The 27,457-nt window shown below is 40.1% G+C and overlaps 1 protein-coding gene across 3 annotated transcripts in view; it reads left to right on the top strand.

Annotated features, from left to right (window-relative positions):
• Window positions 1-27,457, top strand: part of vps13d (vacuolar protein sorting 13 homolog D) — a 45,041-nt gene that overhangs the window by 15,130 nt on the left and 2,454 nt on the right. For 2 of the 3 annotated variants that reach the window (XM_079848806.1, XM_079848805.1), the window contains exons 26-68: window positions 1,253-1,403; window positions 1,635-1,848; window positions 1,964-2,135; window positions 4,625-4,740; window positions 4,826-5,038; window positions 5,704-5,975; window positions 6,836-6,969; window positions 7,070-7,225; window positions 7,304-7,493; window positions 7,658-7,732; window positions 7,830-8,027; window positions 8,115-8,204; window positions 8,724-8,864; window positions 8,989-9,114; window positions 10,072-10,146; window positions 10,621-10,726; window positions 10,806-10,958; window positions 11,143-11,278; window positions 11,562-11,609; window positions 11,684-11,834; window positions 11,926-12,142; window positions 12,235-12,482; window positions 12,591-12,782; window positions 12,890-13,016; window positions 13,230-13,372; window positions 13,652-13,782; window positions 13,902-14,077; window positions 14,196-14,319; window positions 15,579-15,814; window positions 15,992-16,094; window positions 16,186-16,343; window positions 16,481-16,589; window positions 16,701-16,871; window positions 17,012-17,116; window positions 17,265-17,414; window positions 17,854-18,003; window positions 18,117-18,213; window positions 18,292-18,440; window positions 18,569-18,703; window positions 18,838-19,005; window positions 22,021-22,153; window positions 22,291-22,483; window positions 26,919-27,050. In XM_079848806.1, the coding sequence (XP_079704932.1) occupies window positions 1,253-1,403; window positions 1,635-1,848; window positions 1,964-2,135; window positions 4,625-4,740; window positions 4,826-5,038; window positions 5,704-5,975; window positions 6,836-6,969; window positions 7,070-7,225; window positions 7,304-7,493; window positions 7,658-7,732; window positions 7,830-8,027; window positions 8,115-8,204; window positions 8,724-8,864; window positions 8,989-9,114; window positions 10,072-10,146; window positions 10,621-10,726; window positions 10,806-10,958; window positions 11,143-11,278; window positions 11,562-11,609; window positions 11,684-11,834; window positions 11,926-12,142; window positions 12,235-12,482; window positions 12,591-12,782; window positions 12,890-13,016; window positions 13,230-13,372; window positions 13,652-13,782; window positions 13,902-14,077; window positions 14,196-14,319; window positions 15,579-15,814; window positions 15,992-16,094; window positions 16,186-16,343; window positions 16,481-16,589; window positions 16,701-16,871; window positions 17,012-17,116; window positions 17,265-17,414; window positions 17,854-18,003; window positions 18,117-18,213; window positions 18,292-18,440; window positions 18,569-18,703; window positions 18,838-19,005; window positions 22,021-22,153; window positions 22,291-22,483; window positions 26,919-27,050 (6,464 nt within the window). The remainder of the gene's footprint in view (window positions 1-1,252; window positions 1,404-1,634; window positions 1,849-1,963; window positions 2,136-4,624; window positions 4,741-4,825; window positions 5,039-5,703; window positions 5,976-6,835; window positions 6,970-7,069; window positions 7,226-7,303; window positions 7,494-7,657; window positions 7,733-7,829; window positions 8,028-8,114; window positions 8,205-8,723; window positions 8,865-8,988; window positions 9,115-10,071; window positions 10,147-10,620; window positions 10,727-10,805; window positions 10,959-11,142; window positions 11,279-11,561; window positions 11,610-11,683; window positions 11,835-11,925; window positions 12,143-12,234; window positions 12,483-12,590; window positions 12,783-12,889; window positions 13,017-13,229; window positions 13,373-13,651; window positions 13,783-13,901; window positions 14,078-14,195; window positions 14,320-15,578; window positions 15,815-15,991; window positions 16,095-16,185; window positions 16,344-16,480; window positions 16,590-16,700; window positions 16,872-17,011; window positions 17,117-17,264; window positions 17,415-17,853; window positions 18,004-18,116; window positions 18,214-18,291; window positions 18,441-18,568; window positions 18,704-18,837; window positions 19,006-22,020; window positions 22,154-22,290; window positions 22,484-26,918; window positions 27,051-27,457) is intronic. The other variant, XM_079848807.1, reaches the window with a different exon arrangement.

Genomic DNA, 27,457 nt, shown 5'->3' with positions numbered 1-27,457 from the left:
AATCATTCTAATATGATGATTTATGATCAATGTTGGAAACAGTTGTGCTGCTTAATATTTTTTTATAACCTGAGATACTTTTTTCAGGATTATTTGATGAATAAAAAGTTAAAAAGAACTGTATTTATTTAGAATAGAAATCTTTTGTAACAATATACACTACCGTTCAAAAGTTTGGGAACAATAACTATTTTTTTTTAAAGAAATTAGTACTTTAATTCAACAAGAATGCATTAAATTGATAAAAGGTGATGGTAACGATTTATATTGTTAGAAATGTTTTTATTTTGAATAAATGCTGTTTTTATGAATAAATGCTGTTAACGTTTTACTCATCAATGAATCCTGAAAAAAGTATTCCAAAAAAATATATTAAACAGCACAACTGTTTCCATCATTGATAATAACTGAGTATCAAATCATCATATTAGAATGATTTCTGAAGGATCATAAGACACCAAAGACTGGAGTACTTGCTGATGAAAATTCAGCTTTGCATCACAAAAATAAATTACATTTTAAAGTATATTAAAAAAGAGAACCATTATTTTAAATTGTAATAATATTTCATAATATTACTGTTGTTTTTTTTTTTGTTTTTTTTTTTAACTGCAGGCTTGATGAGCATAAGAGACTTCTTGCAAAAGCATTAAAAATAGTAGTGTTTCCAAACTTTTGACTGGTACTGTATATTTAAAATGATATAACCTACATACGTGTTTCACATTCTTTTTGTGACAAGAAAACATCCCTACAACTTCTGAAAGTGAACAGCAGTGTTTTACTATAGCATAATAAGTGTTATTTTAACATCAGTGTAAACCACAGGGGTTAGGTTTTCAGGTAGGCCTACATTAGGTTTATTTAACAGCAGAAACTGAATTAATCAAATGTAAAAATAAACACTGCTTAGTTTTCACTGTATGAATTAAATATATAGGCTACTGATTCTTATTAAAGCTACAAAAGTTATTCAGCCAAGAGCAGTGAGTGATTTTCTCTTTGTCTTTTGTTCATGACCCCAGTTATTGCAAGCTGGTGCGATATGCATATCGCGATATATGCATTTGCGATAATTCGATAATTTCGATATATTGTGCAGTTCTAATTTCTATACTGATTTTTTGAAGAACAATTAATGTTTTGGATGCATTTTTTGGAAATAATATATATATATATATATATGTTTTTTATATGTATGTTATACTGTGTATATATATATGTTTTTTTAACACTGTAATCGTTTCTGAAGGATCGAGTGAAAGATGCCCAGTCTGCCTCTGATACTGGGAAGGCTAGGGAAAAAAAGTCTTCAAGTTCCAGCACAGCTACTGGATTTATCCTAGGCAAACCCCAGCCCAGCCTTGGATGCATCCCAGAAGCAGATGTGCCTTCAAGTCTAGGTCAGCAGCCAGAATCTGGAATGCACTTATTGTGGGAAACAAATTTTTTAATATGTATAAATAGGGTGAACCTGATCTCAAAGCAGATCGGTGGCACTCAAGTGTTGTAATTCTGAAGTTATCCCTAACTTAAATGCTAAAAACATTTTTATCAGTGGACTCATTTTTCTGGACTTGAGTGTTTATATTTACCCAAACTTGTGTGATAATTGACTTGTCCTTTTATTACAGAAGATCATGTGTGTCTGCTGGACTGTATAGCTCTAGACCTTCAGGAGATGGACATATTTGCAGCAGAGCGGATGCCCTGTGAGCCATGGGACAGTGTTGGAAAGCATCTGGAAACAGACTTGGTCTTCCCATCCTACTCAGTACGTAGAAGTGGAGAGAGCCTGCTAAAGGAGCGCTGCCGTCTAAAGCTGAAAGTTGAGCGCAACCTTGACAAGTCAGTCATTTGTCCTTATCTAGCCTAAGCTTTCCTGCCTTAATCGAAAATACTCCCAGTTTAGGTTTCCTTTGTCTTTTTTATTAACATGTATTTCATTTTCTCATTGTCTCAGGGAACTAAGTCATGCCGTCCCGGACATGTCCATCCACGGTAGTCTGTCTTCTGTACACTGCTCCCTGGACCTGGAGAGGTATCAGCTGATCCGCGGACTCTTGGATCACAATCTGGGAGAGCCTGTGGAGGAGTTCCTCAGACCTTACAATCTCCAAGACCCCAGCACCTATGTAAGCTAATTACAGCAGCTTTCCTGTTTAGTTTTTAGAAATTATGAACAGTTTTTTTTTTTCAATATTAATTTTTATTGGTTTTATGACAACAACAACATAACAACGAAAAAAAACAAAAAAAAAACTAAATAAAACATACACACCCACCCACCCACACAGAAAAAGGGCCAGAGTACAATAAGAATGACATAAGTGCCTAAAATAATTACAAAGGAAAAAGATCAAACACATACAAAAAGGGGATAGAATCAGCATTAAAATCACAGTATTATAAATGTGTCAAAGTCCATTACATGCTACTGTTATTAAGCTGATGGAGGAAGGGACTCCAGATCTTAGAAAACTTATTAAGAGACTTTGCTTCATTAAACCTCATTTTCTCAAGATGAATGACAGAGGCCATTTCAGCAAGCCATCTCTGAAAACATGGGGGAACAGTGGATTTCCACTCCCTCAATATAATTCTCTTAGCCACCATCATGCCCAGCATTAATGCCAATTGCACATAATAAGGAAAAGATGAAACTGTGCCAGAGTAGCCAAAGATGGCCGATTCTACTTGGTTATATGCCGCAGAGTACCAAGAAAATATATCCTGCCAATACCTATGAAGTTTTGGTCAGAACCAAAAAGAATGAGATAAACCTCTGCGCCCTGACATCGATCACAAACTGGAGACACTTCTGGGTAGATCTTGTGGAGTTTAACTTTAGAATAATGCAGTCTATGTACAATTTTGAACTGAATTAACTGAAGTCTTGCATTAATAGAACAGCTGTGTATTCTTTGTAGGATTTCAGACCAGAGGTTGTCAGATATGTTGATTCCAGCATCCTTTTCCCAAGCTACCTTGAGATAATCAGAAGAAATGTTTAATTGTGAAGAGAAGAGAGAAACAAATTGTGAAACCATATGCCTAGAATCAGGTGCTTGTCGCACTAGGTTAAAGAAGCGGTGTTCTTCCTGCTGAATCCTATAATCACAAAATGCTTGCTGAGCATAATGCCGAATCTGCAAGTATCGATAGAAATGAGAGTGAGAAAGACTATATCTACCAAGTAGGTGTTCAAAAGAGGCAAAGCGACCATCTGTGTATAGATCATTAAATGTAGAGAGACCCTTGTTATTCCACAACTGAAAGATTCTATCGCTCAGACCGGGTGTAAAATGATGATTCTTACAAATAGAAGAATGAACGGAAGGCCGTGTGATACCGAGAAATTTCTTAATTTGTTTTAATATTCTTAAAGAGCTATGTACTACAAAATTTTTAGTAATGCTCTTTAAAGGAGTATTTAAATTGGAAAGTAATAAAGCAGGAAGAGAGCTCTTGATTACAGAATGAGATTCCATATGAATCCAGGTAGGAAATTCATCAGTCTCAATATGACATTGCGAATCTTTACTCCAATACATCAAGGCTCTTACATTTGCTGCCCAATAATAATGTTGAAAGACTGGCATTGCCAGCCCCCCCATCTCTTTAGATTTTTCCAAGTGTGCCTTTGAGATACGATGAGTCTTAAAACTCCAAATGAAAGGGAAAATAATACAGTCTAGATTTTTAAAAAACGATTTAGTAAGATAAATGGGTAGATTCTGAAACAAATATAGAAACCTTGGAAGGACCATCATCTTTATAGTGTTAACACAACCTATTAATGATAAAGGCAAAAGCCTCCATTTTTCAATGTTGGATTTAAGGCTCTTTATTGCAGCGATGAAATTAAGTTTAAATATATCTTTGGGATCTAGGGGAATAACCAATCCTAAATAAGTGAAATGATCACGAACAATTTTAAAAGGGAGGGACTCAAAAAAATTTGTTGAAAAATTATTTCCAAGGGGAACAAATATACTTTTATTCCAGTTGATAGAATACCCGGAAAAAGAACCAAAATGTTTTATTAAATCCATTATTGGAGGTAAAGAGTCAACAGCATCTTTTAAAAATATGAGTAAATCGTCTGCATATAGAGAGAGCCTAGTCTCTATTGGCCCAATTTTAATGCCACTAATAGAAGAATGGTGCCGAATACTTATAGCCAAAGGCTCCAAAGCCAAATTAAACAGTAAAGGACTAAGGCAACATCCCTGCCTAGTCCCACGGTAAAGTTATGAACAGTTTTATGGTTCAAATTTATAACATTTAGTTGTTTATCATGTGACTTTTTTGCTTTTAGAACAATGCGTGATATAAATACAAAATGACCAAAATTTCAAAACAGTGGAACAGTGATTTAACAAGAAAAAATTTAAATGGCCCATACTGTCAAAAATATTGCTGATTCCTGTTATAAATTACGGAAAATGGCTAATTTGCTTATCAATCAAATTGTCAATAGACTGTCCCGTATTCTATAATAAAGGCAAAAGCCCCAAAATGCAATTATTAAAATAAAGATAAGAATTAGGGGGAAAAAAAGGAATTAATTTGCAGGCTTTGTAGGCCTGCACAGTGTATTAATGGAAGTGTATTCATGCAGACCGTGTTAAGTGGTGATGTGTACACATCCCTGTCTCTTCTGGTGGACATGAAGGACGTCAGTCTGGAGTTACTAGACAATCCTAAATCCACAGGTCATAACCGCTCCTTGGCCAGGTATATCATTTGTTCAAAATGTTTTATTTCTTTGCACTTTTTTTTTTATAGATAAAAAATATAATTACTCTTTCTCTCCCACTAGGTTTGACTTTATGAAATCTAAGCTCCTGTTTGAGAGTTTCTCTAATAGCTCCAAATCTGTGAACCTAGTGTCCCATTCACTCCTGGCCCATGACACTCGATTCTCTGGGTGCAGTGGACCAACAGAAGGAAAACACAATGTGTTTGACTGCGTTCTGCAGCCATCCAGGACAGGCACCAACCGAGCCTCTCTGCAGCTGGAGCTACATTACAGGTCTGGGCCCACTACTAAAATTACATTTAAGTGCATTCCATTGGTCAGCGGCTATCACCGTGTTGCCCAAGGCTGGTTACCCAATGAAGCTAAGCAGGGTTGAGCCTTGTCAGAGCCTGGATGGGAGACATCCTGGGAAAACTAGGTTGCTGCTGGAAGAGGCGTTAGTGAAGGTGTTAATCTCTGTGGGTCCTAACGCTCCTGTATAGTGATGGGGACACTGTACTGTCAAAAAGCACAGTCCTTAGAATGAGACGTTATACCAAGGTCCTGACTTGTCCTTCAAAAAAAAAAAAAAAAGTAGGGGTGTAACCCTGGCATCCTGGCCAAATTTGCCCATTGGCCTCTGTCCATCCCCTAATCCTCCTAATCATCTCTATATATATATATATATATATATATATATATAATATATATATATGATTGGCTTCATCACTCTGTCTCCTCTCCACCAATAAGCTGGTGTGTTTTGAGTGTCCACTAACAATGGCTGTCGTCGCATCATCCAGGTGGATGCTGCACGTTGGTAGTGGTTGAGGAGATTCCTCCCTTCCATTATGTAAAGCGCTTTGAGTACCCAGAAAACTGCTATATAAATGTAACAAATTATTATTATTATCATCTGAAGATTGCTTTTTCTACTCCATATTCTCTCTGTCTCACAGATCTACGCGGGACTCCTCATGCTTCACTGTGGTTTTAAACAATCTGCGAGTTTTCCTCATTTTTGATTGGCTGCAGATGGTAAGGGACTTTTTGCAGATGCCTGTGGAAAAAGAAGCAGCGCCTACCCGCCAGCGCTGGCCAAGTGGCAGCAGTGACCAAGGCAGCACAGCGGCTGTCATGCCCAAAACTGTTAAGAGTGGCGTGGTCACTAAGCGATCCACTGTGCCGGTCATTCAAGATAAATACCTGGAGGTCAAACTCAATGTGACAGGTAACATCTTAACAATATTGTGTTACTTTCTAAAGGCAGATTTAGGAATTACATTGGGACATTTCAGACTTTTTGATGGCAAGGAAAAATTTGAATCCTCCACATTTGCATGTGAAGGACCTCCTTCCTAAAACATTAAAGCAGCTATATATTATCATGTATAAAAACACAAATTATTTAAATAAAAAAAAAAATTATTATAAAGTATTATACATTACTGTTTAAAAGTTTGGGTTTGGTAAGATTATTTTAATGTTTTTTAAATAAGTCTCTTATTCTCCACTTCATTTATTTGCCTTTAAAAATATATTATGATAATATAATAATATAATAATATATTATTACAATATTAAAATAATCCTGTGATTCAATAATTACATTTAATAAATAATAAATTCAATAATCCTGAATTTTCAGCATCATTACTCCAGTCTTCTGTCACATGATCCTGCAGAAATCATTCTAATATGCCTATTTTCTGCTAAAAAAACCCCAAATGAATTATTATCAATGTTGAAAACGGTTGTGCTGCTTAATATTTTGTAGAAATTATTTTGTAGAAATATATTTTTTTTTTTTGAATCCTGCTGAATAAAAGTATTAAACGACATTAAACAGTTTGAGTACAAACTTTGATGTTGACTTGAGAAAGCCTAGCCAGAAAGTTTTAACAGCTTTAAGTTTGAAGGTTTTAAGTTTATAGGTTAAGTTTTAGTTTAGTTGTTTTGATAGATAGATAGATAGATAGATAGATAGATAGATAGATAGATAGATAGATAGATAGATAGATAGATAGATAGATAGCTTAGAAATATTATATAGAATGGAAGCTTAAATAAGTCTTTTTTTTCCCCCTCCAGGGACAGAGTTTGTGGTCGTTGAAGATTCTTCATGTTTGGACACCAACGCTATCATTCTGAAAGGCACTACTGTGCTGACATACAAGCCTCGACTTCTGGACAGGCCTTTCTCTGGCAGCTTAGCAGGCATTGAGGTAATTGCCCTGGACATCTGTGATTTTACGATATCCATGACATAATAAAACAAAGCGTTGTTTTGATTGTTTGATCTTTAAATTTTTTATACCTGTTTAGGTATTCTCATGTCGGCTGGGCAGTGAGCAGGAAACAGCTTTGTCCATCATTGATCCTGTCAATGTGCAAATGGAGCTCTGTGGCAGCCCAACGTATCAGAGCAGTTCAGGGCTCCTTGATGCCTTCAACATAGCGGACTTTCCACCTCTCTTGGAGGTCAGTACTGAGTTGAATTAAACCACAGGTCAGGATTGAGCCATAAGTGCACAATTCAAGATTTTGTTTCCCCCACAGATCCAGTTTCCTGCTCTAGACATCCGTCTTTCCTACAATGATGTGCAGCTTTTCCTTGCAATAGCTAAGTCCATTCCCACCACAGGATCCACCGGCCCGTCAGACACTGCCACAGAAGCTGAGAGTTCAGCATCCACTGCCAGTACAGACCCAAAGCACAGCTTCAGGCTCAAGACTGAGGCTTTACTGGGTTTGTTCACTAATTGAAAAATATATTTTAGATTGTGCATGATTTGCATCGGTTTGAAATGCCATAAAGGGATAGTTCACCTAAAAATGAACACACCTTCAAGTAAATATGTGACGTTTTTAGAAACGAGCTTTGCTGAAGTTTCTACTAATATTTCATTGTAGAAGGTCAGCTTAACCGGTTACAGGACCTTGGGTTCAGGAAGGAAGACTGCAGACGTGCACTCATTCACTGTAGAGGTACAGCAGTGCACTAGTCTACCAACATTGCAAAAGACACATGTGAATCCAAGAATGGTGTGTTGCATTGTCTATATTGGTGTACGTTGAATTATAGGTCAGTTGGACCAAGCTGCCACATGGCTGTGGGAGAATGCAGAGATCATGTCGAGCCGAAGCCGAGCTGACTCCGACTCCAGCAGCCACTCGGCTCATCCCCTATCTGGAGTGGAAGTGAAGGCCGAGAGCGTGTGTATCTGCTTCATCGATGACTGTCTGGACTGTGACGTCCCTCTGGCAGAGCTCACCTTCTCACGTGAGGATGACCGCATACTGTGATACTCCATATGTCACATATACTGTAGGCAGGCAATTCTGTAGCGGCTTTTCTCTTCCATCGCAGGTCTTTATGTTCTCCAGAGGATTGGGTCTATGAAGGAAGGCAAGGCTAGTTTCACTCTGTCTGGAGATTACTACAACAGAGAACTCTCAGGTGAGATCTCGGCATGCATGTCTATATGTAAAAATAAATAAAAGGAGCAATCGTTTAATACAACAAAACCTAATAATAAACAGAAATTCCAATAGGGTCCTCATACCATCGGTGCTAAAATCGGTGCTCGGCCCTAAAAATGACAAAAGCACATAACAAAATTACTAATACTTAAACTAAAATTAAAATTGAAAAAATAAAAATTATAAATACTATAATAGTATACAAACAGTACTAAAATAACACTGGCCCAATAAATATATTAAATATTAATATTAAACTGTTTTCATAATAAATATGAGGATTCTGCACTGATTCTAGGCCATTATTAAATGAAGGAATTTTTTGATGTAGACCATTTTACGTTTGTTGTGCCAAATGACTGATTTTCAAGGAAAAACCATATAGGTCATTTTCAGGCATTGAGTTGTGAAGTAATTGTGAACGGAGTGTAAACCCTACACTATGTATTTCTGTGTACATTCATAAGCACACACACTTGTCTCTGCTGGTCTACAGGCTGGGAGCCATTCATCGAGCCTTGGCCGTGTTTCCTGGATTGGCAGCGACAGGCGGCAGGCCGGCTCCATCCTCCTCGCCTGAAGATCGGAGTACGAGCCAAGCAGAGGCTGGATGTCAACATCACCTCTGTCTTACTGGGTACATAGTCTGGGTCAAACACACTCATAGGCCTCCATGCTTTTCTCTAACTGTTTGCTTCCATATTTATAAGTGGTATGTTAATATTGACACCCTTCTGCGGGCCTGTCGTCCTGACTCACAGAGCAGTACAGCACCACCAAGACTTCGTGGTTGGCAGATTACTGCAAGGAAGACGAGCAGTCGCCACAGCCCTCCACCACTCTGTCTTGGATGGGGTCATCAGTGGACCCCCCCTCCTTTGCCCAGAGTGAGTATTAGCCGTCTACTTAACCTGCACTGGAGTGACATACCTGTCTAATAAATCTTATACTTCATTTTTTAAAGCTGAAGTGTGTAATTTAGGCACCACTCTTGTCACCAAATATAGATTACTGTTCAAAAGTGTCTTTGTCTCTTATACTCGCCACAAATGCATTTATTTGATAACTAATACAGCAAAAACAGTAATAATGTGAAATATTATTACAATTTAAAATAACTGTTTTTCATTTTAATATATTTTAAAGTTTTATTTATTCCTTTCTTATCAACCCGTAATACTTTTCAGGATTCTTTGATGAAAAGAAAGTTCAAAAGAACTGCGTTTATTTGTAATAGAAATCTTTTACTGTCATTAATTACTGTCACTTCTGATTAATTTAATGTATCCTTGTAGAAAAAAAGGTTTAATTTCTTTAAAAAAAAAATCCTACTGACCTCAAACTTTCGAAGGCTAAATTGCAAAAATACAGATTTTTTTTAATCAGGGTTTCCAAACACTCTCCATGTCTGTCACTGGTCTGACAAACAGGAGAAATCAACCTACAAATCATTTGCTTATAGTTGTTTCATTACAAGTTAGGATAGAACAAAGCTAGGATGGCAGGATAGTCTTTTAACATCTTTACAATCACACACTTCAGCTTTAGACAAGTGAATGTTGAATGGTTTGAAAATTAATCCTTTAAATAAATGTATTGTAAAATGCACAATTCACAGAGTTTAAACCCAGAAAATCAACAACAATTTTAAATGTAAATCTTAATATCATGCTGAATTAGTGACTAACAATTAGTTCTATCTGTATTTTTAGAGAAGATCGCAACATATACTACCATGATGTGTGCTACTCATTCTACCCTTCTCTTTGACCGTATGCGTCTCCGCTCCTCTTCCTACTGCCTCCTAGCATCTCTCTCTCTTCTCCTTTTCTCTCTGCTGTCAGGTCTTCCTCTTGCCTACCTTAGAACTAGAAGCTCTACCAGCTTGACTTGTCTCGAGCAGCAGATTCATGCCCGAGGTACAGTTCATAGACGCGTAGCCAACTTTAGAGAAGTCAGAAGGCCGTTGTGTTTGGTATCGTAGAGCTTAGGATACCATCGTTCTCTGGGCTTTTTTTTCTAACCTTAACCCATGATTTACCCCTGATTTACCCCATGACCATGCATACAATGTATGCATATTAAATATGTTTTGTGTGAAATGGTTTGATACCATATTTTTCTTTAAATCATGCTGTCTTGGTACAGAGTTTATGAATGTGTTGTGAAATTGTTACTGAATTTTCATTTATAGTCTGTGGCATCTCCATTAATGTATGATTTGGGCCATACCTTAAGGAGGAACATTTCTAGCTCATTTTCCACCAAATATCTTAATTATACCACCAAATATCACCAAATATATTTTTGGTGCACAATATCTGATATAGCTGGCATTATTCACAATCTTGAGTGAGACCGGTGGCTGATTTTATATTCATGCCATGTTTCAGCGGATATGAAGCTCTCCAAGAGGAGGCAGCCGTTTGTGCCCTATGCCTTACGCAACCATACTGGCTGCACTATGTGGTTTGCTACTCTTACTACCACACCAACCAGGTCAGAAGAGCTCACACTACAGTATTTAACTACATTTTATATTTTGGGAAAATACATGGTGGTTCTGCTGTGTCCACAGAGTGGCACTATCTCACAGCAGTAGTGCCGACTCCATATCTGAAGTGAATGGGCCTGGAACAGATGATACGCACAACATCAGCCAGTGGAGAGAGGTGCTGCCAGGGGAAGAGCTCCCGTTTGAGTTTGAGGCCCGGGAGAAACTGAGACACAGGTAGCGGAGGGTGTCTCTTTTGTAAATGCAAATCCAATAGGCTTTGAATGTGCTAATGTTGGACAGGATAGTCTATGTTGAAATGTTTTTGACTTAAAGGCTTGTTTTTGCTGTACTGTTTGCTTCTCAATACCTCATTGATTTTACTTTTCATCTCTTTGCTGATAATGTGCTCTGACCTCAGACACACCCATGAGCTGAAACTCCACCAGCTGCTTGTGCGTGTTGTGGGCTGGGAGCAGGTGAAGCCAGTGTCAGTGGACAAGGTTGGAGTGTTCTTCCGCTACGCCGCCCCTGATCGAAACAACCCCTCGAGCACTGTGAGTTAATGGGTCAAGCATTTTATAATTGTGCAAATTTAGTAGTTCGTTATGTGGAGAAGGAAGTTTTGACCTTCATTCGAACTATAAAATCATTAGTAATTCATAAATTCATTATATTAGCGATTCTCTACATGCATTTTGAAGTCTTGGATTTCTCTCATGGGTCTTTGATATGAATGTTTCTTTCGTTATTTGATCATTTTGAGATATAAAATCTTTTAGTAGTTCATGAAAAATGGAAATAATGCTTCATAAAAATTTAATGACCTGGCTTTTCTAGGTTGGCAGCCCAATTAGCAGAACCAACATCATACACCCTCATGTATATGTAAGTGTTTGTACCTCATACCATTACACCAAATTATCCTAGAGTTTTGTACACAGTCTATAATCTTTGTTCAGTTCTCAGCCTTGCCGCCTGTTCGAGTGGTATTCTCTATCACTATGGAGGGCAGTGCACGTAAGGTCATTACGGTGCAGTCAGCGCTCACAGTTAAGAATCGTCTTGAGGTTCCCATGGAAGTGCGACTAGACAGCCCTTCGGCTCCAGACAGTAAGTGTCTACAAACCAACACACACTGTTTGCTATGGTTTACCTGTGTTTATTTATTATGGATCTTATTTTAACTGTTTACCTTCTATAGAACCTGTTGTCCTGCCACCCATCCTGCCCGGAGAGGCCTTGGCCATCCCTCTCCATCTGACCTCTTGGAGGCTTCAGGCAAGACCTAAAGGCTTAGGGTTGTTCTTCTGTAAGGTGCCCATCCATTGGACTACTGTGGAGCGGTCTGGTGACGTCAGCAGCAGCAAGAGAGAGTGCCAGTCAGCAGACTTTGATGAACAACTTAAACGCAACTTCAGGTAAAAACAGGCTGGGAGGAGAAAGAAAATATCAAAGACAAATGAAACTTGAGTTGTAAACAGTTTTGTTCTTTTTTTTTTTCTTTTTTAAGGTTTTGTGTCGTCATTAAGAAAGAGAACTACCCTGAACAGCAGCCTGCCAAAACTGTGGCGGGAGGTACAAAGCAGATCTACCGCCAACCAGGTCACACCATCTATCTGCTGCCCACCCTAGTGCTGGCCAACCTCCTTCCTTGTGACCTCAACTACTACATCAAAGGGACCTCAATCAAGGGAACCATGAAACCGGGCAAAGAGGCAGTGCTGCATGCTGTAGACACATCACAAAATATAGAATTAGGTGAATTGGAGTACATACTACATTTCTTTTACATATTTAACATGAAAATTTACCTATTTGCTTTTTTAATCCACATAAAGCATTCACAAGTATGCTGTTTGTTCTTAGGTGTGCTCCTAGAGAACTTTCCTGTTTGTAAGGAGCTGCTCATCCCTCCCGGTACACAAAATTACGTGGTGCGTATGCGGCTATACGATGTCAACAAACGGCTGCTCTGTCTCACCATTCGGATTATTCTCAGAGCCCAAGGAGCATTAAAAATCCTCATCTCTGCTTCTTACTGGCTTGTCAACAAGACTGGTATGCTTTCATATCTAAGCATTGACTACAGATTGATGATCTGAATTCAAGACTTAAATTGTACTGCACCATGTCTGTAATATTTCCATTGGTTATTGTGTACGCAGGGCTGCCTCTGATCTTCCGCCAGGACAATGGGAAAACGGATGCCGCTGGGCAGTTTGAGGAGCATGAGTTAGCCAGGAGTTTGAGCCCACTGCTCTTTTGCTACACTGACAAAGAGCAACCCAATATGTGAGTGCAAGAGAAGGGGAAAAACCAAAGAACATTGTGTGTTCACACCATGCCCACCCATCAAATGCTTTTGAATAAATTATCTAATTTAATTAACCTGCAATAATTACACAGCCAGAGTTATTTATTTATTATCCAACATAGCAGAAATGTAATTTAACTGCATAACTACCCCTTATTAAAGCTCTCTAAAGTATTGTCCTCTTTGAACAGGTGCACCATGCGGATCGGTAAAGGGATCCACCCAGATGGTGTTCCAGGATGGTGCCAGGGTTTCTCTCTGGATGGGGGCAGTGGAGTGAGAGCACTCAAAGTCATCCAGCATAGCAACAGACCCGGACTCATCTATAATATAGGTAATAAGGAATGCTTATACTATTTTAAGAAATGTTTCTCTTGTATTGTGGTATCCGCTAAGTCAGGGATGTCTAATACCGCTCCTAGAGGGCCAACATCCTGAAGAGTTCCCGCAACGCTCCTGACTGGAAGTTTCTAGTAATCCTAAAGACATTGATTAGCAGGTTCAGGTGTGTTTGATTAGAATTAAACTCAGCAGGACAGTGGCCCTCCAGAAGCAGGATTGGACACCCCTGTGCTAAGGTGATTTAATAATGGAATATAATGTCTTATTATAGGAATAAATGTGAGGAAGGGGAAAGGGCGTTATCGTGACACACACATTGTGACCTTTGCTCCACGATACCTACTTGACAATCGATCATCTCACAAGTTAGCCTTCTCGCAGAGGGAATTTGTCAGAGGAAAGGTGGGAGTCCATGTTTTCATTGTGTTTGTCTTTGTGCTATGTTTTTAGATATTTTAATGTATCATACAAGACAAGAAAATACATGATAATGTTTTGTTTGTTATGATGACCTGTTGTAGGGTACAGCAAATCCAGATGGATATATCTCCACCCTGCCAGGATCCAGTGTGGTGTTCCACTGGCCTAGAAATGACTATGATCAGCTTCTCTGTGTCCGTCTCATGGATGTACCCAACTGCACCTGGTCTGGAGGTTTTGAGGTCAACAAACCTAAATCTTTCCACATCAACATGAGGTACCTCATGCCACCAAATACACTCACTCTCTAGAGATGGCTGAACAGAACAGAAAATGACTGAGGGAAAAGTTCTTGATTTCATAGAAATATATACCTCTCATTATATGTTCCATAGAGACACTTTAGGGAACTGCTTCTTCCTGCGTGCTGAGATTGCTTTGAAAGGGGCAACGCATCAAATCTCATTCAGTGACACTGACCAGCTGCCCCCACCCTTCCGTATAGATAACATCTCTGAGGTAAGTCCTCAGAGGGTACACATTATCAAGTATTGTAAGGCAGTAGAATGGTTCAGAAGATTTGAGACTAAAGAGTAGCACTAGGATGGTTGGGAATATGCCCTGGCCTTTACTTGAACCCGGGTCACCCATGAGAATTTGTCGGAGCACATGAATAAGAATGCCGTACTAACCGCAATCTCAAACCTAAAGTGTTTAAGAAATTTTGGTGCTACTCTTGCATTTCAGACATGTCATAGGGAGACATTTGGTTCTGTTTGCACTTCTGACTTCCTAAAATAATGACATTTATCAAGACAATATTATTTCCTTTCAGTGTTCAATTCTGGACACAATAACATTCATGAAAGAGGCATAGCAAGATAAAGCACATTTTACTTAAATTTTTTTACCTGTTATTAATGTCATCCTGTTATCTGGGGTTTAATGGGGGATTTGCAGGTGTGCATGGTTTCCGTCACCTTCCTCCAACCCCAAAGCCAGTTTTCCTGTCATATGATCTGTTGGTGGTTTTAAATTTACTGAGCGAGACACCATTCTAGCCATTACAATAGGTGGATATAAAGCTTTTGTCACATGAAATAGCTCTTTTACTCCCCCTGGCTTGACTTAAGCAATCGATTCATCCGTCAAGCATTGAATTCACACCTGGCAGCTCTACGTCCGATGGCTTCTCTGTCTCAGTGCTGCCCCTACATTAAAACAGATTTTTTTTTTTTTTATCTGCTAGTAATTATTTTGGGCAGACATTTTGCTGCTCTTTTTGTGTGGGTCTTGATATTAAACAATAAAAAGTCTGTTGGTGCTGGGATTAGAAACATTCTCAATGATTTATCTTGGCGTTTCATCATCAAACACTCTTGTCCAGGATAGAAGTATCCTAGATCTTCCTGCTTGCACTTTGCTTTACTGTGACTGGCAATATGTCCCTCTCGACTCATAGGCCTACTCAAAAAGCTTTCCCTAAGGCGCTGTGAGCTCCTGCTTTTATTCAACCATCTTTTTATCTCTGACACCAAAACTTCAGGTCTGATCTTGCCAACATATTGAGAGACAAATTAAATGTTTTCCCAGGTCCACTGTCAGCTGCCAATTCTGTGCCATGTTATTTAGTTTTATTCAAGCTGATGGATAGCTTTGATTTTTACTTCTGGGATCTTATGATGGCAGTGTAAATGGCCTCTAAAATGGTCTTAAAGCTTTTTACAGAACCACAATCTCCACAAACTCTTTGGTTACACATGTCCTCTTTACCTCAGGTGCCTATCCAGTTCTGGCAACACGGAGTGGCTGATATCCGGCTACACACAGAGGTAAAAGCCGGGGCAGTTCTGGACTACGCTTGCGATGAACCTATTCTTCAACCCTACCTCACCCTCACTGTGAAGGGAGCCGGATCTTCAGAGGTTACAGCTGACATGAACTTCTTTAGAGAATACAACAAGCTCTACTATGAGAACTTCATCTACATTGCTGCGTCCTTTACATTCTCAGAGTGAGTTCTCCACCTTTAATTTTCCAATAGTTTACTCATCCTTGGAATTGGTAATTTGACCAATTTCAAGCAGAAAACTTTCCAGTGGCTGACTCACTCAAATATGACCTCTTCAAACTGGTGTTTGTAAATATAAGTAAATATTCACTTGAGGTTGACATTTTGATTTGATAACAGAGATGGAGGAAAAAGGCCAGTGGGGAAGAAGCGGGCGGTCAGCTGTGCTGAACTGGTGCTGGATGTGGAGACAAAAACACAGAGAGTCATCCTAAAGAAAAAGGTCTGCTTATATTCTTTCTCAGCCTTATATCTGCCAGTTTCCCCATTTCTAGTTTATTCTCAAAGGTTCTCACATTTCTTTGTCTCTTTAGGAGCCTGGAAAGCGCTCCCAACTTTGGCGGATGACAGGAACAGGAATGCTCTGTCATGAGGGCTCATCACCTCCACAGAGCAAACCTTCTCAGCCTCGACCCCTCACTTCATCTTTAGTGCTTGACATTGCTGGACTGGCTGCAGTGACAGACAACAGGTTATTTAAACTCTTCACAGCACAACAAAGGACAACTTGTGCTGTCTATCTTAAGCTTGTTCTTGTCCCTGTGGAAAGTAAACATTATCATGGTGTGTGAGTGTCATTTCTCACGTATCTTGCATTTTCTTTTTTAGCTATGAGCCTCTGATGTTGAGACGGCCAGACAACCGCCGCAGCACCACCCAGACATGGCACTTCAGCTCTGGCATGTTGACCTGTGGTTTGCCCAGACTAGTCGTCCAGGTCTGTCCTTCTTCTTTCATCCAATTTATTTATTTGTTTGCTTCTCAATTGCTTTTTTTTCCAGTATGACAGAATCTGTGGCTCTTTAAGATATTGTATGTGCTGTTTTAGGTAAGAGGAGGATTATCTGGCCTGTATGATGGTGCCGAGGTGGTACTGGGACCAGACTCTGGTGTTTTGGAACCGACACCAGAGCAACAGTTTATCAACCAGAAAATGAGACCTGGCTCAGGTGTACTGTCCGTACAGGTCCTGCCTGATGGGCCCACGCGAGTACTACAGGCAAGACACCCCTCCTGTCTCGTTGTTATTGAATTGCATGGTTGGGATAGCATGCCATCTGAAACCATATGAAATGGAATCAGTTCTTATCTTTCTTTCACACTTTCTAATATAATGAGAAGCTGCATACCTCATTTCAGATCAGTGACTTCAACCAACGGCGCATGAATAGACCCTCTCCCAGCACTGAGGAAGACCAGAATAAAGAGAGTGCTCAGATGAAAGTTCCTGAGGAGGAGCTTGAGGTAAAAAACATGTTTTTGTTTGTCCAGCAGATTGATTGATTGTGGAATTTTACCATCATTTTGTTTCCAGTAAAAACCAAATTAGCGTAGTGTTATTAAATATTGAACTTGGAAGTTCAAACCTCCCTATTCATGCCCTTGTGTGTAGGTGTTGGTGAATCTAGACGAAGGAGTGGGTCTATCACTGGTGAATAAGCTCCCTGAAGAGCTAGTGTTTGCCACCCTGTCTGGCATTGATGTGCACTTCACCCGCACCTCTGCCAGCCAGGTACTGGAACTTACAGTGAGAGACATTCAGGTAAGCATCCACAGACCTAAATGCATTCATCCAATGTTTGGAAATTACTCACTTTGGTTTAGGAATGGCACAATATGGTTGACGATTAATGAGACTAATTAGTTTATCTAGATTTTTTCTGATCATTCACCATGTTTACGATCATCAGCTTTTTATACAAAAAACACATGAACATAGATATCAAGAAAATGCAATCATCAGTGGATTTGATCCATGCCAGGTCCCAGAAATCACTTTACGGATCTCAGTTAGCACAGACCCAACCAAATCTAACATTTGTGGACATTGTGGACCTTTCAAAGAAAATAAACTTTAGCCAAGTTTAATCCAGTAGACAGGCATGCCCAGTTACCAAAGAAGCTCTGTCCTTTCCCACAAATTTTTCACTCTAAAGCAAACATTTCTGATAGATATGTCTTTACTCTCTCATCTATTACAGGTGGACAATCAGCTCCTGGGCTCCACTCACCCAGTTTTGCTGTCTGTGACTCCAGGCTCCATTGAAAGTACTACAGTGGACTCAGGTCCTGCTCTGCAGGTCAACGCTGTTAAAGTGCCCAGCAGTCTTATGCTCACAGACCTTTTTAAGGTGAAAGCAGTGAACTTATGGATTCACTTTCTCACCAAAATGCTTCAGGCTTATCTGTACATCTTCCTTTGACTACAGGAGTTTGATTATAGATTTTACTCTCTGCCTTGCAGCATTTGATGGTCACAGCACGCCGCTATACTGTCATCATTGAGGAAAAGCTCTTGATGAAACTGCTCATATTCTTTGGCTACGGTCAGACAGAGGGAGGTGCGTAGTGGGTATCCCTCTGGTGTATAGTATGGGGAATTCATTATGCTCTGCTAAGTACATGATTTTGTGTTTCAGAGGTAGAGAAGCTGGATGAGAACCTCTATGAGAAAGCCAGCGAAGATGCAGGAACTCCAAAGCGCTATTATTTTGAAAACTTGAAGATCAGTGTCCCTCAGGTCAAGCTGAGCGTCTTCACCTCTCACAAGTTGCCCCCTGACCTCAAGGTACAAGAGCCACAGTAGAATCAACTGTAGTACTATAAGTGCCTCACTGGTTGCAGTTTTGTTGTTGGAAGTTTGCGTTATTCTGTGATGTGGTTGTCTGCATTATAATCAAGCGTTGTTCTGCACAGGCCTTGAAGGGAACCCTTGGGTTCCCACTCATTCGGTTTGAAGATGCAATCATTAACATGTACCCCTACACTCGAGTCCATCCCTATGAGACACAGGAGATGATCATCAGTGACATCCTCAAGCACTTCAAAGAGGTCATAAATATTCTTCATTCTGAATTATGCTTACATTATATTTTCATAATGTACATTGTGGTATAAGCGTTTGCATCACCGCAGTGTGATTTCATCAGCTCTTGGACTTGTATCTTCTTTCTGTCTTTTTGTAGGAGCTTATCAGTCAGGCGGCTCAGATCCTGGGCTCAGTGGACTTCCTGGGCAACCCCATGGGCTTACTGAACGACGTCACTGAGGGTATGAATGAACTCATCAAGTATGGCAACGTTGGAGGGCTCATCCGCAGTGTTACACATGGTGTTTCCAACTCAGCTGCCAAGGTAAGAAAATTTCTACTTCACCAGTCCATCTCACACTGCATGATACCCGATCACTTAAGTATTTCACAGGGTTATTTGAACTATTCCCAAATATATGATATATGATAAAGTCCATCTGTTTAGCTGCAAAGTACCAGAGCTGTAACTGCAAGACATGAATTCACTGAGTGCAAGGCCAAGTCATAACGAAAAATAAAGCAAGAGAACACATTTTCCTCAGTGATCTGGTCTGTTCAAATGTAAATTAGAAGCTGAAATTGTTTATTTCACAGACTTCTTATTGAATGTTTTTGAAGAAGCGTCCAAGCAGTCTCCCTGAGCAGAACACTAGAACAAGCCACATGTTGTAATTTGATGATTTCCAGGAGAAGAATGGGAACAGCATTGGAAGGTCAAATGCACATGATGTTCACCAGCAGAGCAATCTGACCTGATTTTCCTCCTAATATGCAATAAAGTGGTGAAGGTTCACTGAGGTTTATTAGTTTTGGTCTCCCTGTGTAAACAGGCAGGATTCTGCATGTTTACAGAATCATTGGAACACCGGCATTTAATAGTTTTGTCAGCATAAAAGTTGAATATCAGCCCTGTAACTTTCTCATGAACATTATAAGAAGTTTGTTTGAGCAGATGGAATTGACTCATGGCACCAGTGTGGGAATGTGTGTACTCGTATGTGGTTGCAGTTGTGTGTGGTCAGACCTGAGCCTCCACTTCATGTCCTGCAGCCAGCTCTCAGCATGTCTGTCTAACAGGCCATCGCACCACGTCCTTCATTGGCAGCCAGCTCACTGTCAGACAGCGCTTTGTATGCTTTTCCCTCTGTCCGCTCCCTCTGTGCTCTCATTTACTTTCCTTCCAACCACACTCGCCAAGCTAATGTCTTAAGTACTCATAGCATGGGACAACACTATGTCTAAATCAGCACTTTCACATTCGCACTTCGCTGCTTTTTAGCCAAGGTGAGTTTGTTTAAATATGCTCATCATACTGAATAATTATAGTTGATATTTGAAGTCCATTTCTTTGACTTCAGCTCTACTTTTGGCTGTAGGGTCTTTGCTCTTTGCTTTGCTTTGTTTTGCTTTGCTTTTAAGGTCTTTGCTCATTACCCACCGAACTGCTGAACAAATGCTTAGGTTTGCTTGAGGAAATAAAAACTTTCTCTTTTGGCTGCTTTTTTGCCACTAATTCAATTTCATGAGTATAAACAAATTATTACTCCCCCTGGAGAACTTCCAGCAGCATGAATAAAAATGTTTTGCCAAAATCATCCACCAACTGTATAAGGCTCCATGTCATACCGCTTGGGGTGGAAAAACTTTAATGAAAGATATAAAAGGCATTTGAGAGCTTTGGTTTGATCAAGTGCCTAGAAAGCTTGAGGTTTATTGTATTTGCAAAGATTACTATTAGTTTTTGTAACTTATGTCAGTGGCCACCCAGAATTTATTTTGGAACATGTGCAGACATCAGGAATTCTCCGTTGTTAGTTTTACCTTTATGGGGGCCTGGGCCTTTTTTAATAGGTATTTCAGCTAATGCACCCTCCATTGACTGCAGTGTGTCTGTGCCTCCAACCTTCTCCACGGATTTTCTTTCAGTAGCACCTATACTTTAAACACACATTTGAATTCATATTGAGCAATGCATTAGACATATTTTCAGCAAAGTAAAGCTGGTTTTTCCATCACTGTTTCCATGTCTCGAACAGCCTTAAACTCTCTTGCTGTGAATCAGGATTTACCTTCATCAGCTTGTACAGTTTTTCACATCTCTGTCAGACTCAACCACTTCTTGGCAATCACATCATGGTTTTCATTCCTCTACATCTTCTTTCTCACACACACTGGAATACATTCCCGCACATCTCTAGGGGCCCTGCTTTGAGATTGGATGGTCTAATGGCTCAAGAAGGGGTGGTGTGGGGGGGCCATAAACTTGAAAGTTTTCTGATCCTCCTCTCCCTCCCGCAAACTCATATCTGGTAAATGTATTGGTATAATTTCACAGCCAAGCCTAAAAAAAGGGAAGAGAGAGAGAGAGAGGGAGGTGGAAGAGGAGGAGGAGGAGCAGAGAATCTGAGCTGGCCTTCAGATGAACTCACCAGGGACTTTGCTTGGAAGGGTCATCCCAAGTTCATGCCTGGCTCTTGCTTGAATTCTGCAGAATGTGCCTGTGTTTATAAAGTGCTCTGGCTGCAGTAGGGAGCTCACTGGGCCTGTAACACAAACTCCCTTCCAGGAGGCACCTGCAGGGGACCTGAGGGGGGCCACTCTGGGCAAAGTCAGGTCAACTGTGCCAAGAGGGGGGAGCGCCACCCCATTAGACAAATTACAGCCTGATATATCTGACAGCTGGATGAGATGGTGTGTAAAATCAGTTATCTGTAAAATCGTGTATCCTCAGTTCAGCAGTGGAAGGGTTTGTGAACCATGGTGGTTGCCCAGAATGTGGCTCCCTTGCAAATAAAGCTTGAGTGACTGTAAGACATTAGAAATAAATTTGTCTCATGAACTGAATAGAATAGTTGATTTGCATGATTTTGTTTGACTGCAGTCCACAGTATAAACAGCTGAAGAGCTACATGAACTTTTGCTGAAAATGAGACAGGAACCACAATAAGTCATTGATGTGTCCTAAAGTAGACAGTCCACTCCTTAAGGTCAATGCAGGCAGTTCACTCCTTAGGGTCACTGTGGGGGGTTTTCACTAACTGAAAAGACCAGTGGCAGCAACTGTTCCAATTCCTGATGTATTGACAAATGTTCGAATAACAAATTCAAAGATTCGGTATAAATGTATTTCATGCCACATGTGATTTGGTTTGTTTTCTTATTGGTACAATTAACTTATTAATACTGCATAATTATAGAAATGTCTTCATTTTATAGTTAAATATTTTCTTTATTCATTTAAGTGGCAATGCTTCTTTCTGGTATGAGAATTGTTCATTTGTAGTACATATAATCTACTATTCTTTTGTTGTTGTTAAATGTTTATCTGCCTGTGCAGTTTGCAGGTACCTTATCAGATGGATTGGGCAAGACAATGGACAATCGGCATCAGACTGAACGAGAGTGCATTCGCTATCATGGAGCCACCAGTGGAGAGCACCTTGTGGCAGGGATTCATGGTCTTGCTCATGGTACATCAAAACATTTGGCATTTCATATGCTCAATATTAAGGCACTTACTGTGCCATTGTGCAGTATTATAAGATTGTTATTGTACTGTACCATGATTTGTTCACTGAACCTAACTTGCGGATTCATTGTTGTGTAGGCATCATTGGCGGTCTGACCAGTGTGATAACATCAACGGTGGAGGGAGTGAAGACTGAGGGGGGTGTCGGTGGATTTTTCTCTGGTCTGGGGAAGGGATTGGTCGGCACAGTGACAAAACCTGTGGCAGGAGCTTTGGATTTTGCCTCCGAAACAGCACAAACTGTCAGAGAAATGGCCAGCCTAAGCAACAGGTATTTTCCACTCAATTATGTATTCAGGTTATTTTTTCTATTATGGAAAAGGATGACAGACATTTTTAGATGAATGGCATATCCACGGCCTTGTTCATGGCCATTTTCCAGTGCAGGGTGCCAGAGCTGGTGTCCAAGGTGGAAAACAAAACAGAAACAAATCAGCCTGAAGAGGTTATTAAAAAAACTTCAGAAACAATGCAGTGTTGTTATATCACATTGCTCAGCGCCTCCAATCACCCAATTTTTAACGTCTGTCTAAAATAAAAAATATTTTATATATATTATTACTATCAATTTACTATAAATTTTATGTACATCTACTAAACATTGCATCAGAATACTTTTAAATTCTTAAAACTACTGACATTAATAGTCATAAAGACCATAATGCATAATGCATATTGTTTGCAGTCACGCACTCAGTTACATCATTGTTCAGCTGGAAGTCGGTGGAATATATCCCCTTGTTTGAGCACTGGCTTCGGCACGGGAACCATCACCATTTCAGTAGAAAAGGGGTATCTGTGGTTCAATGTTTATAGCTCTTACAACTTTGCAAAGCCTTCGTGACCTCTCTGTTGATGTGCCCATAAATCCCACCTGCCTTTTGATGAGTTTAGCTTGTGGCTAGCCAAACTCTACACTAATGAACACCTGCTAATGATCCAAAGCACAATCCAGAACTGGTCGAAGAACTTGCCTACTGTTTTAAGAGCAGCCTTCAGGGTCTCACCTTCACTTCATCCTCTAAATCCAGCAGCTCTACCTGAGGTTTTATGAGGGGGCCCAAAACCAGGTCATATTACACAGGCTGTCTGGTATGTAAAGCCATTTGTTCTTCATTTGCCTATGTATATGTGCAGTGGGGAGTGTTTGTGGTTTTACTGCTTCAACTAAAGGAGGAATGAGTTTCAGGCCCTCTCACCATTCCCCTTGAATGGAGAGAGGCTGTGTGTGTGTGTGCGCGCGTAGAAGAGACCTGCTGGTGAACTGTGCAGTGTAGAGCTGGGGGAGTTTAAGGGAGAGGCATTCGGAGCGTGCCTGCCACAGTGCGGCCAAGAGTTCAGCCAGAGTTCACACCGAAAATCTGCAGGATTCATGGGTCACAGCGGATGCAGTCTGACCCAACTATTACATGTTCTCAATAACACACTTTGCAGGTAGTACTTCAGCAGCAAATCTTCACATCCTCTCTGTCTTGAGGCATCAATCTCTATCCATCAACAACTTGATGTGTTGATTCCCAATTGAGCTTTCTTCCCTTTCAGTCTGAAATGTTCAAGATGTTACCCCCATTTTGCACATTCTCTTGCAAACCATGTCAGTAATGTCACTGTAGATTGATCAGGTTATGTTTGCCTCTTGCTGGTCAGGAGTATGTGTCATATGTATTCTCTCAGACCGCAAACAGGAAATAAACAAGTAAATGAGGAGCAGACTGTTGCGAGGTCAGGAATAGCGGAGGTGTCCACACAATCGGTTTTGCTCTCCTGCCCTGCTAGTGAACTCAGCCTCCCACATCAGTTCCCCGGACCCCAGACCCCCCCCCCCCACACACACACACACATACACATGCACACACACACACATAACATACACCATTCCCAACTGCACTATGCAATCCAGGCAGGCTTCCAGAGGCAGCTCAATTACAATCTCAAAACAAAGGCAAATAAGTGCTGGGGGTTGGTGGGGGCAGCAGTAGGGGCTCAGACTTTGACTGAATAAGCATCCTGTTCCCCACCTTTAGCTGTCAGTTCAGTTTGTGAAAAGTATGCATTTTCTTTTACCTCAAGCTTTATTAAAAGAAAGTCCCTCGTCTAGTTGGCCTTTTGACAGTCTGCCTTCACTAAGTTTTGGTAAACCTCAAATTCCTTCATAGTAAAAGATGACAGTTACTTGTTCTATGGCATTTAATCGAGACTACAACTGTGGTTCATTTCCTTGCTGTTGTAATCAAGGAGCATGTGCATTTTTTATTGTTTAACTGTACCTGCTAATTCAACATTTTGTGAATCAGCATACTAAATACAAATAAATTACACAGTTGACCCTCAATTGACCCAGTAAACCAAAGATAAAGATCATAAAGATAAACAAATATTAGTCAGCCAAGGATTAAACATCCCAGATGAGCAAACTTTATGTCTCACCACAAGTCAAATGTGTTTATATTAGGGATGTGAGAGAGACTAGTCGACTAAACGATACTGTTGCTACTAGTGGACGCTGGAAATACTATTTGTTTTCCTTTTTGTAGCACATTTTTACAAAGGCTGCGTTTAAATTACTGTCATGTTAATGTTACATTTTAAAAACAATAGATTACTTTAAAAAAGTCCCCTCGGAAGACGAGCAAGGTGAAGTAGTATTTTGACTTTTGTGCAGGCTATGTCAGTCTGGCATAGAATAATTAAGCCTGCTTATAGTCTTGTTATAGTCTTGTATATATATATATATATAGAATGAAATTTTATACTGGTTTAAAGTGGAAACATTATGAATTAAACATACTTAACAACAGATTTTATATCAATATCCTAACAAATAGAATAACCCTAGATAATATATAGTTGCCTGTACACGTCAAGCTACATGTGATTTTTACCTCCTTTCATGTGTACAGATACTTTTCATCCATGACACAAATTTCACAATTCACAATTAAATTCGTAAATTAAAGAGGGAACCCCAGTTGATACATCACTATAATATTATAGGTTAAAATGAACTGATTTGTAGGCTACTTGCATTTAAATTACACATAAGGAAGTTTTTATAAAAATAATGTTATAATAATACATTTTTAATGACATAATTATGTTTCTACTTGTTTTTTAATATAAACATTTAAATGGTGGATCTCATAAAAACATGACAGATTTATTCAAACATTAAATATTGAAGAACAGGTAAAGTAAAAATACAACGAATGTAGTATGGTGCATATATTTAGCAAAATTCTCCTCTAGAGTTCATTTTTCAAGCTGCCTAATGAGCTTTGATTGGCTTTTCTGAGGTAAATATACTCAAAAACCTGCTGCAACTCGATTATAACTGCACATGTGACAAATATTTCATTGGGACAACAGAGATGGTGCCCTAATTTTCTTATACTCCAGCAGGCATGCTTTTTGCGGTGTATGCTTCACTATGTCAGTGAAGGACCAAGTTAAACACCTACGTACAGCAGCCCGCCCTCAACCCATTTTGCTCATGATCTTTCTCGGAAAGGAGCAAGAAGTAAGAGCTGTTTGTTTGCACCCATTGATGGCTGACTGGCCAGGCTCCAAGCCCTGTGCCTGACCTAGAGTTGAACCCTATTGTTCCAATCCCACAATCGGGTGCGGGGCATTGTGCTTGATCGCCTCCAGAGCAGTGGGAGAGGCTGCAGAGAGAGAGAGAGAAAGAGAGGTTAAGAGTCTCCCTGGGTCTGTTACAGTCTTGTCATGCACAGGGCCAGATCTCATGACTTACGGTTATGATTATGAACCGTGGCTTGCTGTCAAAACGAGAGCGAAGTCCATGTGGAAGTTCTGGCTTTTCTAAGGAAAAAACAACACCGCAGTCTCCTTAATATTTCATAATGAAGTTACCAGTCACTTCAGAATATTTGATTTAGTTGCTAATGCTAAAATTTGCCAGGGTGCTGCTGTTTTCTTTCCATGACATCAGTAGAGTTGATAGCAAGTTCATTGAGTCACTTAGTTTTTGTTTTTAATATTATATGCTTGATGTGAAATGCAAAACGGGTTGCAAATACGACCCACTTTAAGATTTCAGGTTTGTCCATCCTTGGTTATCCTTTCTTCCCCAGCGCCTTGCATTCTGACCTCTTGATGAACAGAGGCAGCTGCATTCATCCGGGCTTCACTTTAAACAGAACAGAGAAATGCTGCAGTACACTGCCGTCTTTGTGAATCAACTGGAAACCATCAGCTCTAATCAAATGCCTGCTGGCCCAGATTCAAGCCAGATGTAGGAATTCCACTTGGCCCACCAGTGGCAGCCAAAGAGAAGAGAGGGGTTGTTTGCAGGAGAAGCGAGACCCAAGCTTTGCATTGGCACTGCAGGCTGCTGGCTAGTCCCATCAGCTTTGGCCAGGACCACCAGAACTCTGGAGCTATCATTCCCCTGACCATCGATTGAACTGCACACCTAAAACCAACATGGTGTGTTTGAATGTGAAACAGAATTGAATGATATTATATGGCCGGAGTCTGAGTATGCGAGTTTTTTGGATTGTGCCACGACAGGTGTTATTTCAAGAGACTCAGTTGTTCTCTTTAACGGGAAATGGGGGGGGGGGGCAAAAGGTCCAGTCTTTCCAGTAAAAAGGTGCTTCATTCCAACTTGGATTCCCCAATGTTAACCCTCTTAAGGCTGTTGGTTTTGTAAGTAATGATCCTTGTGTGTTTTGTGTGTGTTTCAGGCTGAGCGTTCAGCGAGTAAGGAAGCCGCGCTGCTGTAAGGGCCCTCAGGGGCTGCTGCCTCGATTCTCCTCCCTACAAGCAGATGGACAAGAACAGCTCTTTCACTTAACGGATAATATCCACTCTGAATCGTGAGTATCCTTTCTGACGGTAAAGTCAGGTTAGGTTGCTTTGTGAAATTCTTCTTTTCTTTGTTATTCGATGTAGGATTAAAAACAAACAAAGCTCATTTTTCCAAATGGTTCTTCTAGATCAGGAATCACATTGAAGGTTTTCTTTGGGAAAGGGACATAGGGACATCATTTTTTAGATCGTCTTTGGTTGGAAGCATCAGGACTTGTTTCTCTGTTCAAAAAGTGAGACAGAAAAGACATTTATCACCAAAGAGGCTAATCCATCCAGATCAGCAGACCCCTGTTGGCCCACCTGACCTTTCTCCTCAGAGGTGCCACACAGGCCATTAGTCTCCTCAGTGCAGCTCTGTCCTGCACGATCTGTCCTGCGCTCTCTTACACACTGGAACTGTCTTAATGTTGTC

Source organism: Squalius cephalus, assembly GCF_949319135.1.
Source record: "Squalius cephalus genome assembly, chromosome: 18".
NCBI classification, from domain to species: domain Eukaryota; kingdom Metazoa; phylum Chordata; class Actinopteri; order Cypriniformes; family Leuciscidae; genus Squalius; species Squalius cephalus.
This window is presented reverse-complemented; position numbering and strand designations above follow the sequence as displayed.